At 40.5% G+C, this 18,153-nt stretch overlaps 1 protein-coding gene across 1 annotated transcript in view; it reads right to left on the bottom strand.

The window, feature by feature from the left end:
- Window positions 1-18,153, bottom strand: part of acbd6 (acyl-CoA binding domain containing 6) — a 31,137-nt gene that overhangs the window by 8,227 nt on the left and 4,757 nt on the right. The window contains exons 5-6 of the mRNA XM_038715900.1: window positions 15,413-15,518; window positions 11,035-11,124 (exon numbers count right to left, since the gene is read on the bottom strand). Coding sequence (XP_038571828.1) covers window positions 11,035-11,124; window positions 15,413-15,518 — 196 coding nt within the window. The remainder of the gene's footprint in view (window positions 1-11,034; window positions 11,125-15,412; window positions 15,519-18,153) is intronic.

Below are 18,153 nucleotides of genomic sequence, written 5' to 3'. Positions count from 1 at the left end.
CAGCTACTTTGCCACCAATGCCATCCAGGTGGTCACTGAAGTTATTTAGAAAATTTATTACAAATGACATATTCTGCAGACTTTAGTGTCTACCATTTTCTAAAACATACAGTACCATGAGTTTTTGTTTTATTGCATGCAGTCATTGGTTTTCAGAATGGTAAGAAAATCTACTTGCAGCAACTTGACGTAGGTCAAAGAGAGATCATTTAGTCTGCTTTACTTTAATTTAAAAGTTATATTATCATTACACAGTTTGAAAATCCTCCCTTGTAGGTGCAATTAAGAAAATTCAAATATAGAGCAGAAGCCAAATGCAAAAAATCAACCAAATTCATAACATGCATGTTATTCTAATTTTCTTTTTCCAACCTGCAGCAGCTAACTGTCAAATCTCATATGCACCAACAAGAAAGAGTTCAAAAGTCTTCTGAAGCCTGCAATATGACAAAGAAATTTTGACATTTTGTTTGTACTTTTCCTAGGTCTTGGAAAAATCTACAGGCCAAGCTCAGAATTAAGAACCTTATCTCTTTAATGGATATTAAATTTTGAATAATGGATGTGGTCCCTGCTAGCTGCAGTTGCTTAAATTAACTGACAAACACATAGCTAAATATTGCTGCGTTGTTGATACAATGTATTATGTAATGTATTTTTTGTTGTACCTATTGCTACTGCTGTGATCTGTGTTCACTGTTGAATGCTGTTATTTGACCCTGTCTTGGCTAGCTATCGCTTGTAAAAGAGGTTTAAATCTCAATGTGACTTCCTAGTTAAATCAAGGATATATATAAATTTATTGGGATCCATCTCCAGAAACCAGTAGTAATTGTGAAGGTAGGAGATCAGGCTAAAAACAGATTTATTAAAAACATGTATTGTTGTATGCTTTGGAAAGTCCGATTTGTAATGAATGTACACGCAGAATCGTAATTGAAATCCCGAGAAGAAATGATCACACAAACATATTTATTGTGTGCAAGTATGTACTGCAAAGGCCTGGGCATGAGTGCACGTCTGCTGTGTGTCTGCTGTGTATGGTGTGTGTTAAACCTCCGTGTGTGTGTGTGTGTGTGTGTGTGTGTGTGTGTGTGTGTGTGTGTGTGTGTGTGTGTGTGTGTGTGTGTGTGTGTGTGTGTGTGTGTTGGAAAGGCCCCCTGCGTTAAAAGGATCTGCAGACCGGGCCATCCCTAATTGAATCTGGTTCTCCTCTCTGAGCAGGGAGAGGTAACCTTGCCACTCAGTGTGTGAGCACTGCCGCCCACGGTCAAATTAGCCTGACGCCAAACTCGCTGCCCTTCACACTTCCTGGGAGTGTCCTTCAGGTGCCCTGGTGGTCACCCTCCCCCCCCTCACACCCATAGCCGCCATCAGCAACCTCACAGTTTGAGGGGAAATTCTGAATGATTCACAGGTCTAGAGCTGACAGGGGTCTTGGAGGATGCCAGGGATTATAGATATTTATTGTGCCTGAAGTTGTCAAGAGGCCCAAAAGTGTGACACACCTTACTTCAGCACAGGTCATCCATCCCACAACAAAAACAATGGGTAATAAGATTATCCAAAGCCATAATCAATCTTGCTGTAAGAGCTGCATTAAAAGGACGAACATAACTTTACCCGCAATAGTTAGATTTTCTTTCCTTTCTAAATCACACTGGACAACTTTTGTCTTGTTTCCTCTCCCAGCCTCTCTTTTTCTCTTTATCTTCATTCTCTCCAACCCTGTTCTCTTCATGCACATCTTCTTCCCCTCCGCACATCCCTTCCATCCCCGCGTCGCCAAGCTTGCTTGTTCCCGTGGGACACCTTAGCCTCCATTAAAGCCATCAGAGAGGAGGATAAGCTTGAGACTGAGAATTAACATCGCCAGAGGCCCCGTCTGTCCTCCTGCGGCCCATCGATGATGTTTAAAAAGAAATAAATGAAATAAATAAATACATAAAAGAGTGTAATATGAAAATCAATGGCCAGGCAGCGGGGGCTGCGGCTGAGGCATTTGGAGTGAGGGACTCATAAAGCTGAGTACTGCGGGAGACTGATGGAAGGCAAAACACTTACTTTGTTTATTCTCTCTCCTCACCCCCGCCCCCCTCCCCTGTCTGAAACGGTCGAGGACAGCTTTAATGCTCCTGACAATTTATGTGGATGGTTAAGAACGATGGAAATCAAATAGTTGAGTGTAGGCAAGGCCCAGTGAGTGGCCAATAAGAAAGAAACAACAGCTGATGATGGCAAAGAGGACTGTTACCTGCTGGAATGGCTCTTTAGGCCGCACTATTACTGTCAAGTCGCTGACTCTGTTCTGAGTGCTCATATTATAGATTCATAACTGTATCTATGTCTGATAGGCCCTTTTAACACAGCGCGGCAACAGCTTCCATTTCATCGAGTCGAGCTAATGTGCAGCAAGTACTAAATATGAATCCTATAAGAGCACCTTACAGTGTGCCTTATAGTGTCAAGTAGTGTGTGCGGTGGGTATCGTACCTTTTCATGTGTGTGTATTAAACTTTACTGAAGTGTGTCCTGATTCCTCTTTGCTTGAAATTTGGTAAACTTTTACAAGACCTGTTCGACAGATTCTCCTCTATCTATTTACAAGTGTTAACTTTTCTAAAGAACACACACGAACACACACACACACACACACCCCTTGTGCTGTCATTCGACTTATGAAGACAAAGCCAGGAATGGCTTTCATAAATATCTGTATTAATGTGTAAACTACACTGTGGGAGATGTTATATACATGCTCAGTAAAAAAGGCTGCAAGCTGTGGACAATAAACATGCATGTACACATTCATCCTGCCTTAAATGCACCATCTTGCTTCTTTGTGGGGTTGGGCAATATGGATACAAATCCCTATCACAGTATCTGTAATTTGATATTGCCATATCAAGATATATCGTGATGCAATTTCTGAAAAAAGTTGAAAAGTTTCTGGCAAATATATTGAAAAACTGTGTAAGGAAACAATTGCCAGACAGGAATGTCTATTTTTGGCTTATTCTGCTTATTTAATACCTGAGAATGTTTTTTTTTAGTCACACTTGTCCAAATTTGACATAATACTGCTATAAAGCAGTTTGCTGATTGATTTGTAACAGTCAATAATGCCCTAATACACCCAGAGAAGAGAAAGAGACACATACCATGGTATAAACAGAATGGTCATATTGTCCAAACCTTACATATTACATTTATTCATTCATCCAAAGCGACTTACAATTACTATATATGTCAGAGGTCGCACGCCTCTGGAGCAACTAGGTGTCTTACTCAGGGACCCATTGATGGATGTGTCACAGTGGGGAATTTAACCTGGGTCTCTCAACCCAAAGGCATGTGTCTTATTCACTGCACCATCAACACCATATTATTGTTTTCCTGCTCTATTTTTCCCTGCATTCTATTTTATTCTTCAAATCCTTTATAAATTCTGTATTCTTACTTTCCCACCTTGCTGCTTTCCTTTTCCTAAAGACCCTATATATTCTAGGGTATAAGATGCACAATTACAAACCTACACACACCCACATGCCGACACACAATTATGACGAATCTTGCTGGATATTTGTTATGACTGGCCTGACTGAGCCATTAGTTATAGGAGGCAGTGCTGGGAAAGGGGAGGGATACAAACGTGTAATAATGCCTCAGCCATAGAATTTCAATCAACCACCACCACCGTGTGTGTGTGTGTGTGTGTGTTTACTGCATTTATGACACAAGTAGTTGACACAGTAGAGGACACAGATGAGAGGGTTCAGTGTTCCTTGTTTACTACAAAACAGGGCGAGCTGAAATTCAAAAAGCTCTAAAATGCCCACAGCTCCGTAATATAAACAGAAAAAGATGCAATAATAAATTTTTTGCAGAATATTGCGGCTTCAGTATGTAATGAATATCAATACAGGTTTACTATACGTTTTCCATGAAAAATGCGCGTGAACAGATGGTAATGCTCACAATTTGTTCAGTTTGATTAAAATGAAATATGTTCTCTGACATGCTACTTGATTTGTGAACCAGGAATTTGGCACAAACCTAGAATACCTTATTTAGGAAGCTGCATTTTCAGCCCTATTTGTTTAATTGCAGTACTCCAAATTCATATGGCAGGCTGACTTTTTGCCCCCCCCCCCATTCATTTCATGACAACAACATATTATTAAACTAATTATCATGGTATGACAGTTTTCTTCAAGAGTAGCACTAACTTGTGCACATCTAACAACATTTTATAAATATTATTATATACTTATATTTAAGTTGGATGGATGTTTATTATTTTGTGTGGTTAAGCTTCCCTTTGTGTCTGTGTAGCAATAGTCCATGTGTATATAACCCCTGTTCTGTCCTTGAAGAGAGGTCTGTCTAGTTATATTGACATTAGTTTCTTTATTGCTTAGTTTACTCTTTTAGTTATGTTATATTCTGTATCATATATAATGTTATATTAGGATTTATTTGCTTCTTGAAATTTTATTAAAGCAAACTTTCTTTTTGACACCTGTGTCACATATCAGCCCACATTTACACTACTACTGACATATCAGAGGCTAACGGCTGATATCACAGGATATATGTGATTGGCCAAATCATTGGTCTTCCTTCAGAAGGTAGCAATGGATACTGAAGCAGCTAATGTGAATATATCCCTTATGTCATAGTCATGTCATTGTCAAGTTTTCCTAAGTTGTGCGCTGACATACAGTCATGACTTCCTGTTTTACTTTATTATATAGATAAATCAACAGTCCGAGTCCACCCACACCACTTACATCAACATCAAATCAATGGATCCATACCTCAAGAGAGACTTGTCATTACCAATCAGCCACGTACAGAACTCAATCTGTCTATTTTACGCAAAGCAGCCAAACACAAATTGTTACTAGTTGAGTAATGAATACTTTTCTGAAATCGGACTCAAATAATAAAACGGTACATTTAAGAAGTGTAAGAACATGTAAATGAAAAGACATGCCAGACTGCCAGTGTTGAAGGCCCACATATTCCTGCAGGTTCTACATGTAGACTATGTGTAGGAGAATTGTTGTGTGCCCTCTAGCAACCAATTGTAGGCCGCCCAGTCAGATATTTATTACTATTGATCTAGTTGGTCCTGGCTGGAGACTTTTGTTCTGCCGACTGGAGGCTCTGACCTCAATTAAGTTATGAATTTCTATCTGATAGACTGGGAGAGCTTGGGGCCTGCTGTGGCCGTGCTACCACGCTGGATTAATTAGAATTAGCGGTGCTGCGAGTCGCCCTCCCCGCCTCATGGATCATGTTGTTTTAATACAAAGTAGAGGCGGAGGAGCGGGAGGGATGAAGTGGAGGGGGACGGGAGCTTCGGGGGAGGAGAGAGTGATGAGGAGAGGGGAAAGAGCGAGACAGACGGAAAGAAAAAAAGAAAGAAAAAAAAAGAAGCAGCAGACATGAGTCGAGTAAAAGCATGTGCTTAAAACCTTAGCTGCCTTTTCCTCTAATCACCTACTACTTATTTTAAACGTTAACAATGTTTCCTTCCTGGCATTGTGTTTGCGTTGTGACATCCTGCATCTCACCTGTCCTCCCTCTGTGGGAGCCTAATCCTGCCTCTGTCACTTACCCTCTCAGTAATCACTAAGTCAGACATTGTTTAAGTCTACTCTGGGCCATTCCTAACCTTTATTGCAGTCTGTATCACCTCTGAACCAAAGCCCTGCCTTCTCGACTCCAGTTTCCATTAATGGGCATGTCCTCTCTATGAATGCATATTTCCATGGCAACCCTACAGCTTGTTGGGAAGGTTAGAGGAGGGTTTAGGACTTCCTCCTGGAAACCAAAAGTTGTGTGTGTGAGATGAGGCTTAGCTGTGGGTGTGGAATTACACCGTCCCAGCGCAGAATGACCACAGGGAGAGCGGACACACACAATCATGTATAGACCAATGAAAGGACATATTCCTTAACTTTTAGTCATACAAAAGGAAACATCATAACTTAAAATCACTTAGTTTTTCTTGGTTGCTTATACACATTTCTTGAAATTGTGCCTCCTTTTCTCAAAACTGAAATCCACACAAATCCTTATCGTCTTACCCAATTTCCCAAACTTCCTATTTTTAGGTCAAAATTAAACTCTCCACTCAAATCCAATCAATCTTGCTGAAAAACCAAAGTTTGCCCTGAGACATGACACACAAGCCCTCGAAAAACACACACATACACACTCCAACACAGCCAGAGAATCTCATCCTTCACCTCTTCTTCTCCCTACTTCTCCTCCTCCTCTCCGATGTCCTCGACCTCTTCCTTCCCGTCTCTCTTGATCCATTGTTCCAAAACTGAATGAACTGACTCGAGCCATTATATTTATCTACTGAATGTTGTGATTGGTGTGTTATCAATTATGACTCTTTGTGTTTTCACCTGGGTAGTTAAAGTAGCCAACTGAGCTCAAGCTTTGCTGACTTGAGTGAAAAATATTGAATGTTAGTGCTTTCTAAATGACCACATGTTGTAGGCAATGAGAAATGAAGGGATTTGTGCGTGAGACAGTTCAACTAATCTGAATCACGAGTCAAAACAGGGGAATAGTGTTTATAATTTAAGAAAGTTGGTGTTTTTTTGAGAAATTGAGAAATTTGAGAAATGGCAATTTGGTTTTGAAATTTTAGTTTAAAAGGCTGGTTATAGTGTTTAAGCAATAGAGAAAACTAATATTTGAGATAAATGAGCCATCTTTAATTTCACTGAATAAACTGAATAAACTTTCAAAAGCAATAGTTTCAATTTGGGAAACACGTTTATTTGCTCTCTTGCAGCAAATTACAAGAGAAGATCGATATTGCTCTCAGATCTGTATGGTAAATGTGAATGTTCCTTATTTGTATAGCGCCTATCTAGTCTTTTTGACCACTGAAAGCGCTTTTACACTACATCGCATTCACCATTCATACACTGAGCCTAAGTGCTCAAAAAGAAACTAACATTCACACACATTCATACACTGGCGGAACAGCCGCCATTTTTATAATTCAGTTTATGGATTGTGTAAGACTATACATTTCTTTAATTTAGATTTTTATTTTGTGGGGAGTGGAGCATCTTCCTGCAGGTGTACAGGTTTAATTGTTTACTGTTGGTTGGTGATCACATGATGTATTCTTGAGGTGATTCTTTTGCAGTGTCTATCTTTTGGAGTGCTGCCTTTTTTCTCTAACTTTGTTTTGGGAAATACAGACATTGTTTAAATTGCATTTTTGCCTTTATCGTAGAATTAACAGTAGAGCGTAACATGAAATCTTCAACACCAAACACACTCAAACCCCTTTTACCTATACTTTTCTGTTTGTTTGTTTGCCTTCATTTGTTTCTGCATTGTTAATGATGCTGTTATGCATCCTTTTGTCGTTTCTCTTGTCTCTTCTGCTGTAGACACAAAACATTTTTTAAATAACTCAGGTCAGTTACTTGTAATTGTGAATTGTGTGAAATTGTCTATACTAGTTCTAATATGACTAGTTTCGGGACCTCTATCAAAACAATACTTGTTTTAATGCCTCACTTAACAATGTAAAACAGTTTTTCTTGTATCTATTTAACAAAATAAGACTTTATGACACAAGACTTCTTGAATGCATCTCTGTTTGATTTTGTCTCAACACAAAGCAGCTGCAGAAGAACTTCGTTTAATAAAACAGTGCATAATTAGCAAAGTGAATTAGATTTAAGGAAGAAAAAAATTATTTGTAACATTTTTAAAATAATTTCACTTCTTCTAGTTGAACAAAGGGTAACTAATTAGTAATGAATTTGTACTGTGGGATATGTTGTCACTGCTGTTGTGATATGATGGAATGTCCTAAACTTAAGCTAATGCCTTATTAATGCTCTTAAATACATTCTGGCACACAGAATATAAGTCCAGTGTTTAAGCCTTAATTTACATTATTACATTAAGTGAGGGTTTCCTGTCATCTTTCCCACCGTTTGTGCTGTCTGCCCCACTTTCTCTGGGTGTATTAGCTGAGGGGGCAGTGGCACGGTGAGGATGGGGGAGGATTAATGTAAAGCACCAACACCAGGCCCTGATCTACAATTGGCAGGTGGCAGAGTTGTGATCTGTGTATTCAAACACACGCAGCTACCTATTGTAGTCCCTCCCTGCCTTGATCCAGGATTAACTATCAAACGAGCCTTTAATGCAGGTTACCAGGGTTTGGGAACAATTCACTAAAACAATCAGTTGATTAATTTCCTCCTATGCCAAGCAAATAATAATACTTTTTTGTTTTAACTCTGAAGTCCCCCACCCCTTTTTAATCAACAAATTAAGCATAAATCATGTTTGATCTTTATTTACTGGTTGCTCAGCAGTTGGTAGAGGTCAAGAGAGATTACTGGTCTCTCTAATAGCCAGCAAACAACCCAAACATTCCTCTATCCTTCTCATGAACACACACAACCTCCCATACTCTTTGTTTCCTGTGACAGAAGCTTTGGACAAAAAGGACAGATGCATAGAGCCGTCAATAAAATGTTTGTTCTTTCTCTAATATTACAAAAATGCTACTTTCCTCATGGATTTAATACCAAGACAAAAAAAGAAACAAATAAACAAAAGGATGTTCGAGCAGGTTCTAATGAGAAGCATATCGTTCTGTAAGCTTTACATAGTGAGATAATTTGGCATTGCGACAGAGTGGTATGATTTAGCTGACAATATTTTTCTCTCAGCAACCTCTCTGCCACCTCATAAATCTGATAACCAGTAACTCTGCTGCAGAGGTCCAATGTCTTCTCTATTCAGTCTTCTCCACGGCCGGAAAGTTGAAAAGGTCCTGATGGCCCGAAGGCACAAATTCAGGGTGTGCCGCTCTGACTGGCTAAAAAAAAAAAAGAAAAAAAAAAGAAGCTCCCTCTGAAACATTCTTTTGGATACCTGTATGTACTCTGTCTTTGCTCAAAAAGGCACATTTTTAAAGCACCATAGGATTTTAAGTAATTAAAATACACCTGATATCGCTAGATTACCGTCGTCCTGTCTTTGTTTGCTCCTTTACAAATGAGTCATGATAAAAAGATTGGATTATTTCCCTCTATGTGTTTTAATTCGAAAAGCTATAAAATCAGACAAAAGTGATAAATTAAAAGTCGACTCAAATTCAGCCATCCATTATCACTACCTGGCCAAAGATTTATGTTTCCGACTTTGGCTACTGAAAAATCTTGGCACGCAGGGATATCAATTTATATTTTAATGATAGATACATGACTGTAAATACGATATATCTTACAAAAGGACAAAAGCCTCCATCCATACATCAGTCCTCCTCTGCTGTGATTATCTTGATATGGCTCTAAATCATTAGTGAAGTGTTTCGTAGTTATCCCACTGTTAAGTCTTTTATGAACCATTCACCACAAATCCCCCCCTGCCTCCCAGCAGGCATTCAAAACAAAAGGGGCCACGCATGACCACAAAAGAGAAAGTCATTTGTGAAATGTCCTGATTATGTGGGTTGTGCAACGTAAAACAATTTGCCTGATTACTTCCAATTGATTCGGCCTTACAGTTAAAGCCTAAGTGTGCAGCCCGGTGAACTGCACTGTGTTGTGCCGCTGGGCAGGGAAGAGGAGTAATTTCTCCGATGTGCAGCTGAGCCAGCTTACTTCCAAAAGCCTCCTGCCATGCTGATAAACCTCGGCGAAGGCTAAACACTAGGCTAGCTACCAGCTAACTCTGTCTGCTAAAGCCCAGAGGGATTTGTCTGTGGCACAAAGTGAATTAAAAGTGACCTTCTGGAAGGGCTGGAGAGGATGGAGAGAGAAGAGAGAAGGGCTTCTTTGGGTTTCCATGTGTGCAGAGCAGTGACTTTCCTTTCATCCCCAACCTAATACCATGTAATACACACACACACACACACACACACACACACACACACACACACACACACACACACACACACACACACACACACACACACACACAGTACCGACTACTACAACAAAATACAGCCACTGGACTCCTGTCCTGTCCTGGTGAAGTAAAACTCATCTTTGTTAACTTCAAGGGATCAAACAATGAAATTAAACTTCTCCTGCGGAGCAAACTCGAAGTATTTGTATTGAAAACTTTGAACTGCATGAATGTTTATTTTATTCTACCACATAAAAAAACATCCCAGCTCTCAAGTTTAGTCATTTATGCGAATATAGAGGTGGAATCTAGTAACATAATAGAGATCTGGTGTCCCGCTCCAGTTTTGGGCAAGTTCGGCTGTTCCACTCGCCTCTGTTCCACGATGTATTTTCTTACACTGATCTTTTGGAAAAATAACACCGGTGTTTCCTGTCCATATAAAATAGGCCAAGAACTCTTGGGTTGTAGTTGTTGAATAAAACAGAAACTAGAATATACAATGTTGAAAGCTTTGTCCAAAGACTTCAAAGGTCCTTAACAGACTCACGTCATGATGCAGACTGAGAAAGAGAAGATCCCGAATTCGTAATGATTCTTCAGATGGTTTGGACTTGATCTCTTCCAGTCCACTGAAGAAATCCTGAAGTGTTCTCTGACATTAAACTCAAATCCCAATCCAGTTGCGAGCTGCAATGTTCTTTGGTGATCTGCCGTCTGCTTATCTTTATATATTCTCTCTTTTTAAATTTCTCTCTTTTTATTTCTTGCTCAATTAAGTTGAGATACCCACACTCTCGTTATCAGGTTGCAAAGGTGAAAGCTGGAGCCTTTCTCCCTTTGGTAACAACAGTGAGTGAGGAAAGGGAAGTATAAAGTTCTTCCATCTGCACAACAGCCTGAAGTTGGGGCGAGACTTTGGTTCTCTAACGCCAAGAACTTCAAATGAAACATTCCAGGTAAATACGACATAAGAAGTCGTCATATAATTTCAAGCAAGCCAGGTTCATTCATATAGAAATAAATTATCACACCAATTGCAAACTGAAGTTCTTTTTGTTTTTTTAAGACACAAACTGAATGTACTAGCAGATTTTCAAAAACATCACTCACCTGACTGTTGATGTCCGCTTTGTGCTGCAGTAATACAGAGACCAGCTCTTTGTGTCCTCTGTCACAGGCCCAGTGCAGGAGAGCCCGACCCTTCGGACACAAACATGCAAGTGCACAGCAGATGATTAGTAGGACTCTACATACCTTTAAATGGCATGTGCAAAGACAGTGTGGATCAATTATGAATTACACACAATCACCCTCCTCCTCCTCACCCTTGTCCTCCTCTACCTCATGCTCCTCAAAGTTAACTTGGACTCCAATCTGTCTCTTTGCTCTCAGACAAAATAAATTATGCACTACCATTCAGAACTCAGAGCCTTTGGACCTCAGTTCCACAATAACCTGCGGACAGAGTGATGAGATGTGCGTGTGTGTGTGTACAAAGAAGAGCAGTGAGGTGGTTCAAGCACTGACCGAGGGCTCACAGACAAATTGCAGTAACCTGCACACGGTCTGTAAAGCTTGATTGATGGGACACTGTGCACAAAGCAAGAGCAACCCCCTGATCAACAAGCCCCTACTCTATCTCTCACACACACACACACACACACACACACACACACACACACACACACACACACACACACACACACACACACACACACACACACACACACACACACACCCCTCTCCTTAGGTCCAAGATCCTTGTTCTAATAAAACCACGCAAGCTCATTTTTCAGTGAGGCCAATTAGGTAAAGCAAACTCTCCAAGTCCAATTCTGTTGCTTAAATCATATTGATCACCATGGCTGCATGTTAAAATGGATACTTATAAGCCAGGCCAGAATACCAATAAGTTGGTCTCTCCCTCCCTTGCTCTCTCTTTCCTGCTGTCTTCCAGGTGAGCTGCTGCTGACTGCTGGCCACATTTTCTTTGAAAGCCACAGTTAACTACACTGCTCCAACAGGATACAGGATACTGCACGTGCGCGTACACACACACGAGTTGCAGTGATTAATAAAACACTGAATGTGTCAAAAAGAATAAGCACAGCATTCAAAGTTGAGAACCCACCATTTACAGAAACATTCAGAGTTCTGGCCGCCAGCCTTGATATTTAGAAGAGAGAGCACTAAGAAGGGTCTCTTCTGATCGTGGCTGAATTAGTCCAATCCAAGAAGATGAACCACAGGTAATAAAATGTTGAGCACATGCTGCTCATGTGAGTAGACGACTAAAAGCCTCCATTCTCTTTATTTGTAGAGAAGGACAAACTCCCACTCACTGTGGAGGAGAGAAGCACCGCTATATATTAGCAGTTACATCCCTAACTAGACACACAAATAGACACAACATGCAAACCAGGGGTCTGAAATCTAATCTCAGTTTAGGATTTCTGGGTTTACAGAAACACCTTTCCTAACTGGATCTTATCTTAGGATAGGAATTTAGCCATTACAGAATGTCCTAACTGGAGAAGAACTGAACAATGAAGATGGGAAACAACATGAACACCGAAATCTTTTGATTGAAAGGCTACTCAAACTTTATAATGACGCTTTAAGTTTCCCAGACCATATATTAATAGGAAACTGCCAAGACTTGATTTGATGTGATGCTACGTCCATTCAAATCTTTATCCGGGGCCAGTTTGGAAGAAAACTTCCCATAAAGGTAGGAATTCCTCTCCTCCACAGACACCATTAACACTTGTCCATTATAGCAAGCTAGCTAGCCAGTGACAAGTGACGTGAGACAGCCGTTGTCAAGGATAAAGGCAGTCTCATGTACGTTCTAAACTCAGATGACAGGACGAGTGCGGATTGAAGAATTTATAGTTATAGTTAGGATTTCTTAAGATAGAAGGTCTGAGATGGGATAGGACACAGCCATGAGTTTAGGAATTGCTTCTGTAATAGGAAGATTTTGCATACCTTTGAAACTTAAGTTAAGCTAAGACAAACAGAACATTTTGTACAGTCGTCTTCTTTCCCCTTTCTCCTTGGCTCTGCCCTAATACACACTCACAGGTTAGCATGTTTGAGCTGGTATGAAACAGTAAGTATGCAGGGTAGGCAAGTATGCAAAAAAGTATGCAAGTGTGACGCACATTTGAAAGATGCCAACATGCAATAACAGAATGATAAATCCCATTGGAAACATAGTTCAAACAAAGTAAAACAAAATAAAATAGCATAATCCTACAGACATTTGCAAGTGTATCCAAATCTTAGACTTAGAAAACTTTTGGGATGCAGCACAAACCCTTTATCCACACAATACAAGACAACAAACAATAATCTAAGATCATCTCACAGTCATGATAAAATGATAATAAATAAATTAATATGTCTTCCTAGTGGCATTTAAAAGTGCATGTCAATAACTGTGATTTAAACTGCACTACTATTTTTTATGAAATCTGATTGATAAAGACAGATAAAGACTGATTGACATTTAAATACCAGACAGACAACTTTAAGGCAGGATTATAAGGTGAGTTTTGAGCAGTTTCTGACAGATATAGTCTGCTGGATATTTCTTGAAGACAATTCTGGTCAATAATAATCGGGTTGCCCCTCTAGACTTCTTTGTCTCGACTGCAGTTTATCAACACATGATGCACACTTCTCCTAGAACTGCTTATTAGCGGCATTCAGTGTCACTGTAGCTCACATTTCAGGATCTTCTACCCACCAAACCAGCAATGCACCTATAAGATGGCTTGTTCTAAAAAGTCCTCACTTTAATGACACGCTAGATTCAGCCCTAGTAACTGAGCTATTTGTAAAGCAATTTTAGTTTTGTTGACTGATTCAGAGTGCAATCAGAACTAGACTGTCCAGTATTTGGATTATTTTGGAAGGGCTGAAATAATTAAAATAATCAAAAAGAACATATTAGTGACAAATAAGGTACAGGTAAACAAACTGGCAAACATTTCCCAAACTGAAGGAATGCAACACAAAACTATAAATGACATTAATCTTGCTTTAGAATTGTTAAGTGAAAGATTTGAGGTCAACACCCATGTGCTCTCTTTTGGGTTACAATAAAGAATTAAACTATTTAATTTATATACAAACAATACACAATGTTATTGTTTATGATTTTTTCTGACTCATTCCATTTTTTTAATTTTAATTAATTACATACAAAACAGCATAATTTGACATTGTCACCTCCATTCTGCTTTTCCCTAATAGTTTTTGGAAGTACGTGCTTTTCCACAATGTTCTATCATACAAGACATATCCGGTTTTTATCGTGTTATCTTTTTTATGTGACTTAATCAACAATAATCCTAGATAGCTCCATGTAAGGAAACTATTGGATTACTCCTTTGGTTCCCTGAATATTTGCTTATCTGTTTTTGTTTCATTGTTATTTGAATATAATAGTGATACTGGATGGTTGTTAATTATCTGAAATTTAGAAAATTGTCGGAGCAACCAAGAGGAATGTGGAAATCGCATGAATGATGGGATGAGTTCATTAACCAAGCTTGTCCTATTGCGTTCTAAAAATCCTCCACACACTTGCAGTCTGAAATGGTATTTGGCTTTGTTGTTGACTACTAGAAATATGTAACACAGGTGGATATTTGGTCACATGCCCAAAGAGTGAGAACTGGGACAGAGCCTCTTTATGCCTCTCTCTCTCTCTCTCTCTCCAGGCTGCAGATAAGGCTTCTTGCTGATGTGAAACTTCACCACTGCCCTCTGCTGTTGAGCAAGCTGCACTGCAGTTGAGCCAACCACAAAAATGGCAGTGGACACAGACAAAGCTTTCCCTGCCGAGGTCCCTTGGCCATCTGGCCTTTGGCTGGGAGCTCACTCACCAGCCGACCTGCCTGCTTATCTTTAGAGCGGCTGTGGTGAGGTGCTGAGTGAGCCATTTGGCCTGGCCGATATTTAATCGAGGGCAGATGAATGGATTTCAGGGTCAATCCAGAAAACACCTCAGGATGGTAATAGCAGGTCATACAATTTACGCATCTCACCCTGAGGAGTGTTTCCCATGTGTTTGTGGCTTCAGATCATTGAAACCATTATGTAACAATTGCAAAAAGAGCCATGTGAACCATCCCCCAGTGACCTGTATTTTCAATGATGCTCTACAGATCATTTTCACCTGCCCTCCTGCACAAGGGGTCAGAGCAGATGGTACAGACTCAGTGCCTTGCTAAAGGACACTTCAGCAAGGTAAATCTCTCCTGATATGTTGGTTGAACATGAATTATCTGTATTATCAAAAAATGGTAGATTTTCCTACTCTGCCCTGTTGTTGCCACTTACCCATATTGTATATAGACAACACAGTATTTTCATGGTAATAATATATTTATGCACAGCAGCACTATTAACAACAACTCTCACATGCCATCAGTACAGTTGAACTTGATTTCTAGGCACTACGTTTTGTTGTTACCTCTTCGTCTTTAGTATTGACATCCACTTTCTGGGAGCTGATGGCCTTGCTGATGTGGTCAATGTTATTTTCTCTGCAGTAGTCAAAGATGTTTTTATCCTCTTCCCTGAGAGTGATACAGAAACAGAGACAGAGAGGCAGAGAAAGAAGAAGATTCAGTCAATTTTTTTTTACCATAATTTATAGTTAAAGAATCAGATGACTTTGCTTCACTGTCTTTGGTTTAGATATCTTAAAACCTGGGCAAACCAAACCAAAACAACTATCTGCACGGCTATACACCACCACAGGTAAGTGAGAAAATACACTTTCTGTTATTTGGGTGAACCGACCCTATAAATGCCTTGCATGTCCAGTCAAGTGCTTCATGTGTTACATGTGTGCACACACCCAGGAAAGCAAACACCGTGCCACGAGAGCATTTAGTCATCAAACACACAGATAACACAAAACACAGAACTACTCTATCTGTCTCATACACAAGCAGCAGCCACACGTGCCACATCCCTCGGGAATACTGGCTTATACGACACACACCCAACCACGCACACCACCATCCCACCTCTGATTATATCTCTGTGTCTCTAATCACCTCCTGGCATTGGGGACAGGAGTGAGTGCTGGGGGGAGGCAGGTTGCAGTGGTGGTGGTGGTGAAGGAGGGCTGTTGGGTGAAGGGGAGAGAAGGGGTGAAATCTCATTTAGAGCTTTACGCCTTCCCCTCCCTCTTACCCATGCTGGCCATTCAGATTAATTGAATTTAGTGCTCTATTGTCTGATAAAAACCCTACATACCCACCGCTTTACCACTCCCACGCAGTATGTCAGTCATCCCCAAAGCCAAATCCCCCACTTCCTGTCTCCAATGCTGGCTTGCTCTGCCACACTGGGCCATAAATGTCCCACAGCACACACCTGGCTCCAGTCACACAGGAGACACTTTGGGCTGTCGCCCCATTAAAACTGATGTTGTTTAGCTTTGAGTTGAGTATGTGGCCTTACCTACACTGCCAGTGCTGTGTTAACATGAAGATACAGAGGCCAGACAATAGTCATATCAGAAAGGGCAACGATCTTCAGTGTTTTCTAATAAAGAACACCTCCACAAAATATAACCGTAAGAGGAAAAGAGCAGAGGGGCTATTTCACAAAATAACTGGCATTTATTTTATGATTAAAGCAACTGTTTAGGTTGTCACATACTGAATTAAATCACAAGCCTAGATGTGGGTTTAGAGCTGCAATGATTAGAAGATTAATCAATTAGTCTATCTGCAACAATTTAGATAATCATTGAGTCTTACATGCTAAGGTTTCCAACATCAGCCCTCTCTCACACCGCTGGATAAACTACTTAAAACTACCCCGAGTGGACTCAAACCATTCTAACGCACAACCAACACATTTTATTGTGAGAATTCAGTTTCAAAATAGACACAAACACGGCAAGACACAAACAAAGTTTTTTCTGTCGTTTGTTCTTTAATGAAGCTCTGCACTTTTCTTTCTTCAGCTTTTCATCTACATGCTTCTCTCCCAATTCTCTTTCCTCCCCTCCCTCTTCCCGCCACCGCCTCATCATCCCGTGATGAATTATGAATAACTCATTACACTTTTATCACGGCTACGTTATGTATGAGCACGTTCATTTACATACTCCTGATTACCAGCACTATGTTTATTCATGAGTCTCAGCACGGGGCCACACCCACTTCCTTGTCTGATGGCCATGGTGACCCCAAGTGTCCCTGATGTGTGGCCGCCATCCGTCTCCCCGGCAACTAATCAATAGGCCAGCTCATCAGTCTTTCGTCGATGGTCGGACAGGGCTGACCTGACAGGCGCATGACACATGCTCACATACATAAAGCACAAGCACACATCTGCAGTATGTAGTGGAAGCTTATATAATATGCACAATTGCTAAAATAAGTTTATTTATGAATGTACACACACAACCAACACCTGGATATAGTCTGTACCACAGTGAGAGTACACATGAAACCACCCACATAGACACAAACACACACAGGCTATAAACAAACAAATGATTAATGTGGGTCCTATAAACGACATGACATCAACAGCACTGCAATGCATGCTGGGAAGGTCACAGGCTACTCTGTCATCACAACAGCTGGGGTACAGAAGGTTGTGTGTGTGTGTGTGAGTGTGTGAGAGAGAGAGAGACAGAGAGAGAGAGAGTTTTATGTGTTCACATGTGTGTGTCCAGTATGGTGTACTGGCAGATATGTCCTTCATCCATCAGGCTAAACTGGCCACAGTGGTGGAGAACACTCATCTACCTGAGCTTCACACTGATCAGCACCACAACCACACCATCCATCACACACACACACACACACACACACACGGGCACACACACACACACACACACACACACGGGCACACGGGCACACGGGCACACACACACACACCCCTACACAATCCGTCATCAATTCCCCTATATGAGTCTGGTCGATGCTCTCAACATTGCTGAGCTCCATGGAAGTACGAGAAACAATGAGAACTCAAATAACTCAGCAGCGGCTTCCAGCAAAGTGTGCGGACAATAAGATCTCTAGTGTTGATCCAAATCCTTTTTTCCCCCCCAAGGTGGTTGAGAGAATTACAAATGTAGCATTCATAGCCTCTTCAATCACACACTGATCAGCTCAGTAAGCCAGGGATATTGCTAATCAATCCTGTTTTTGTCCACACACACACACAGATTAAGATGAG

Source organism: Micropterus salmoides, unplaced genomic scaffold, assembly GCF_014851395.1.
Source record: "Micropterus salmoides isolate LMB-PRFRI ecotype aquatic unplaced genomic scaffold, ASM1485139v1 Ms_hic_scaffold_13, whole genome shotgun sequence".
NCBI classification, from domain to species: Eukaryota; Metazoa; Chordata; class Actinopteri; order Centrarchiformes; family Centrarchidae; genus Micropterus; species Micropterus salmoides.
Note: the sequence above shows the minus strand (reverse complement) of the source record. Positions and strands in the feature narration are given on the sequence as shown.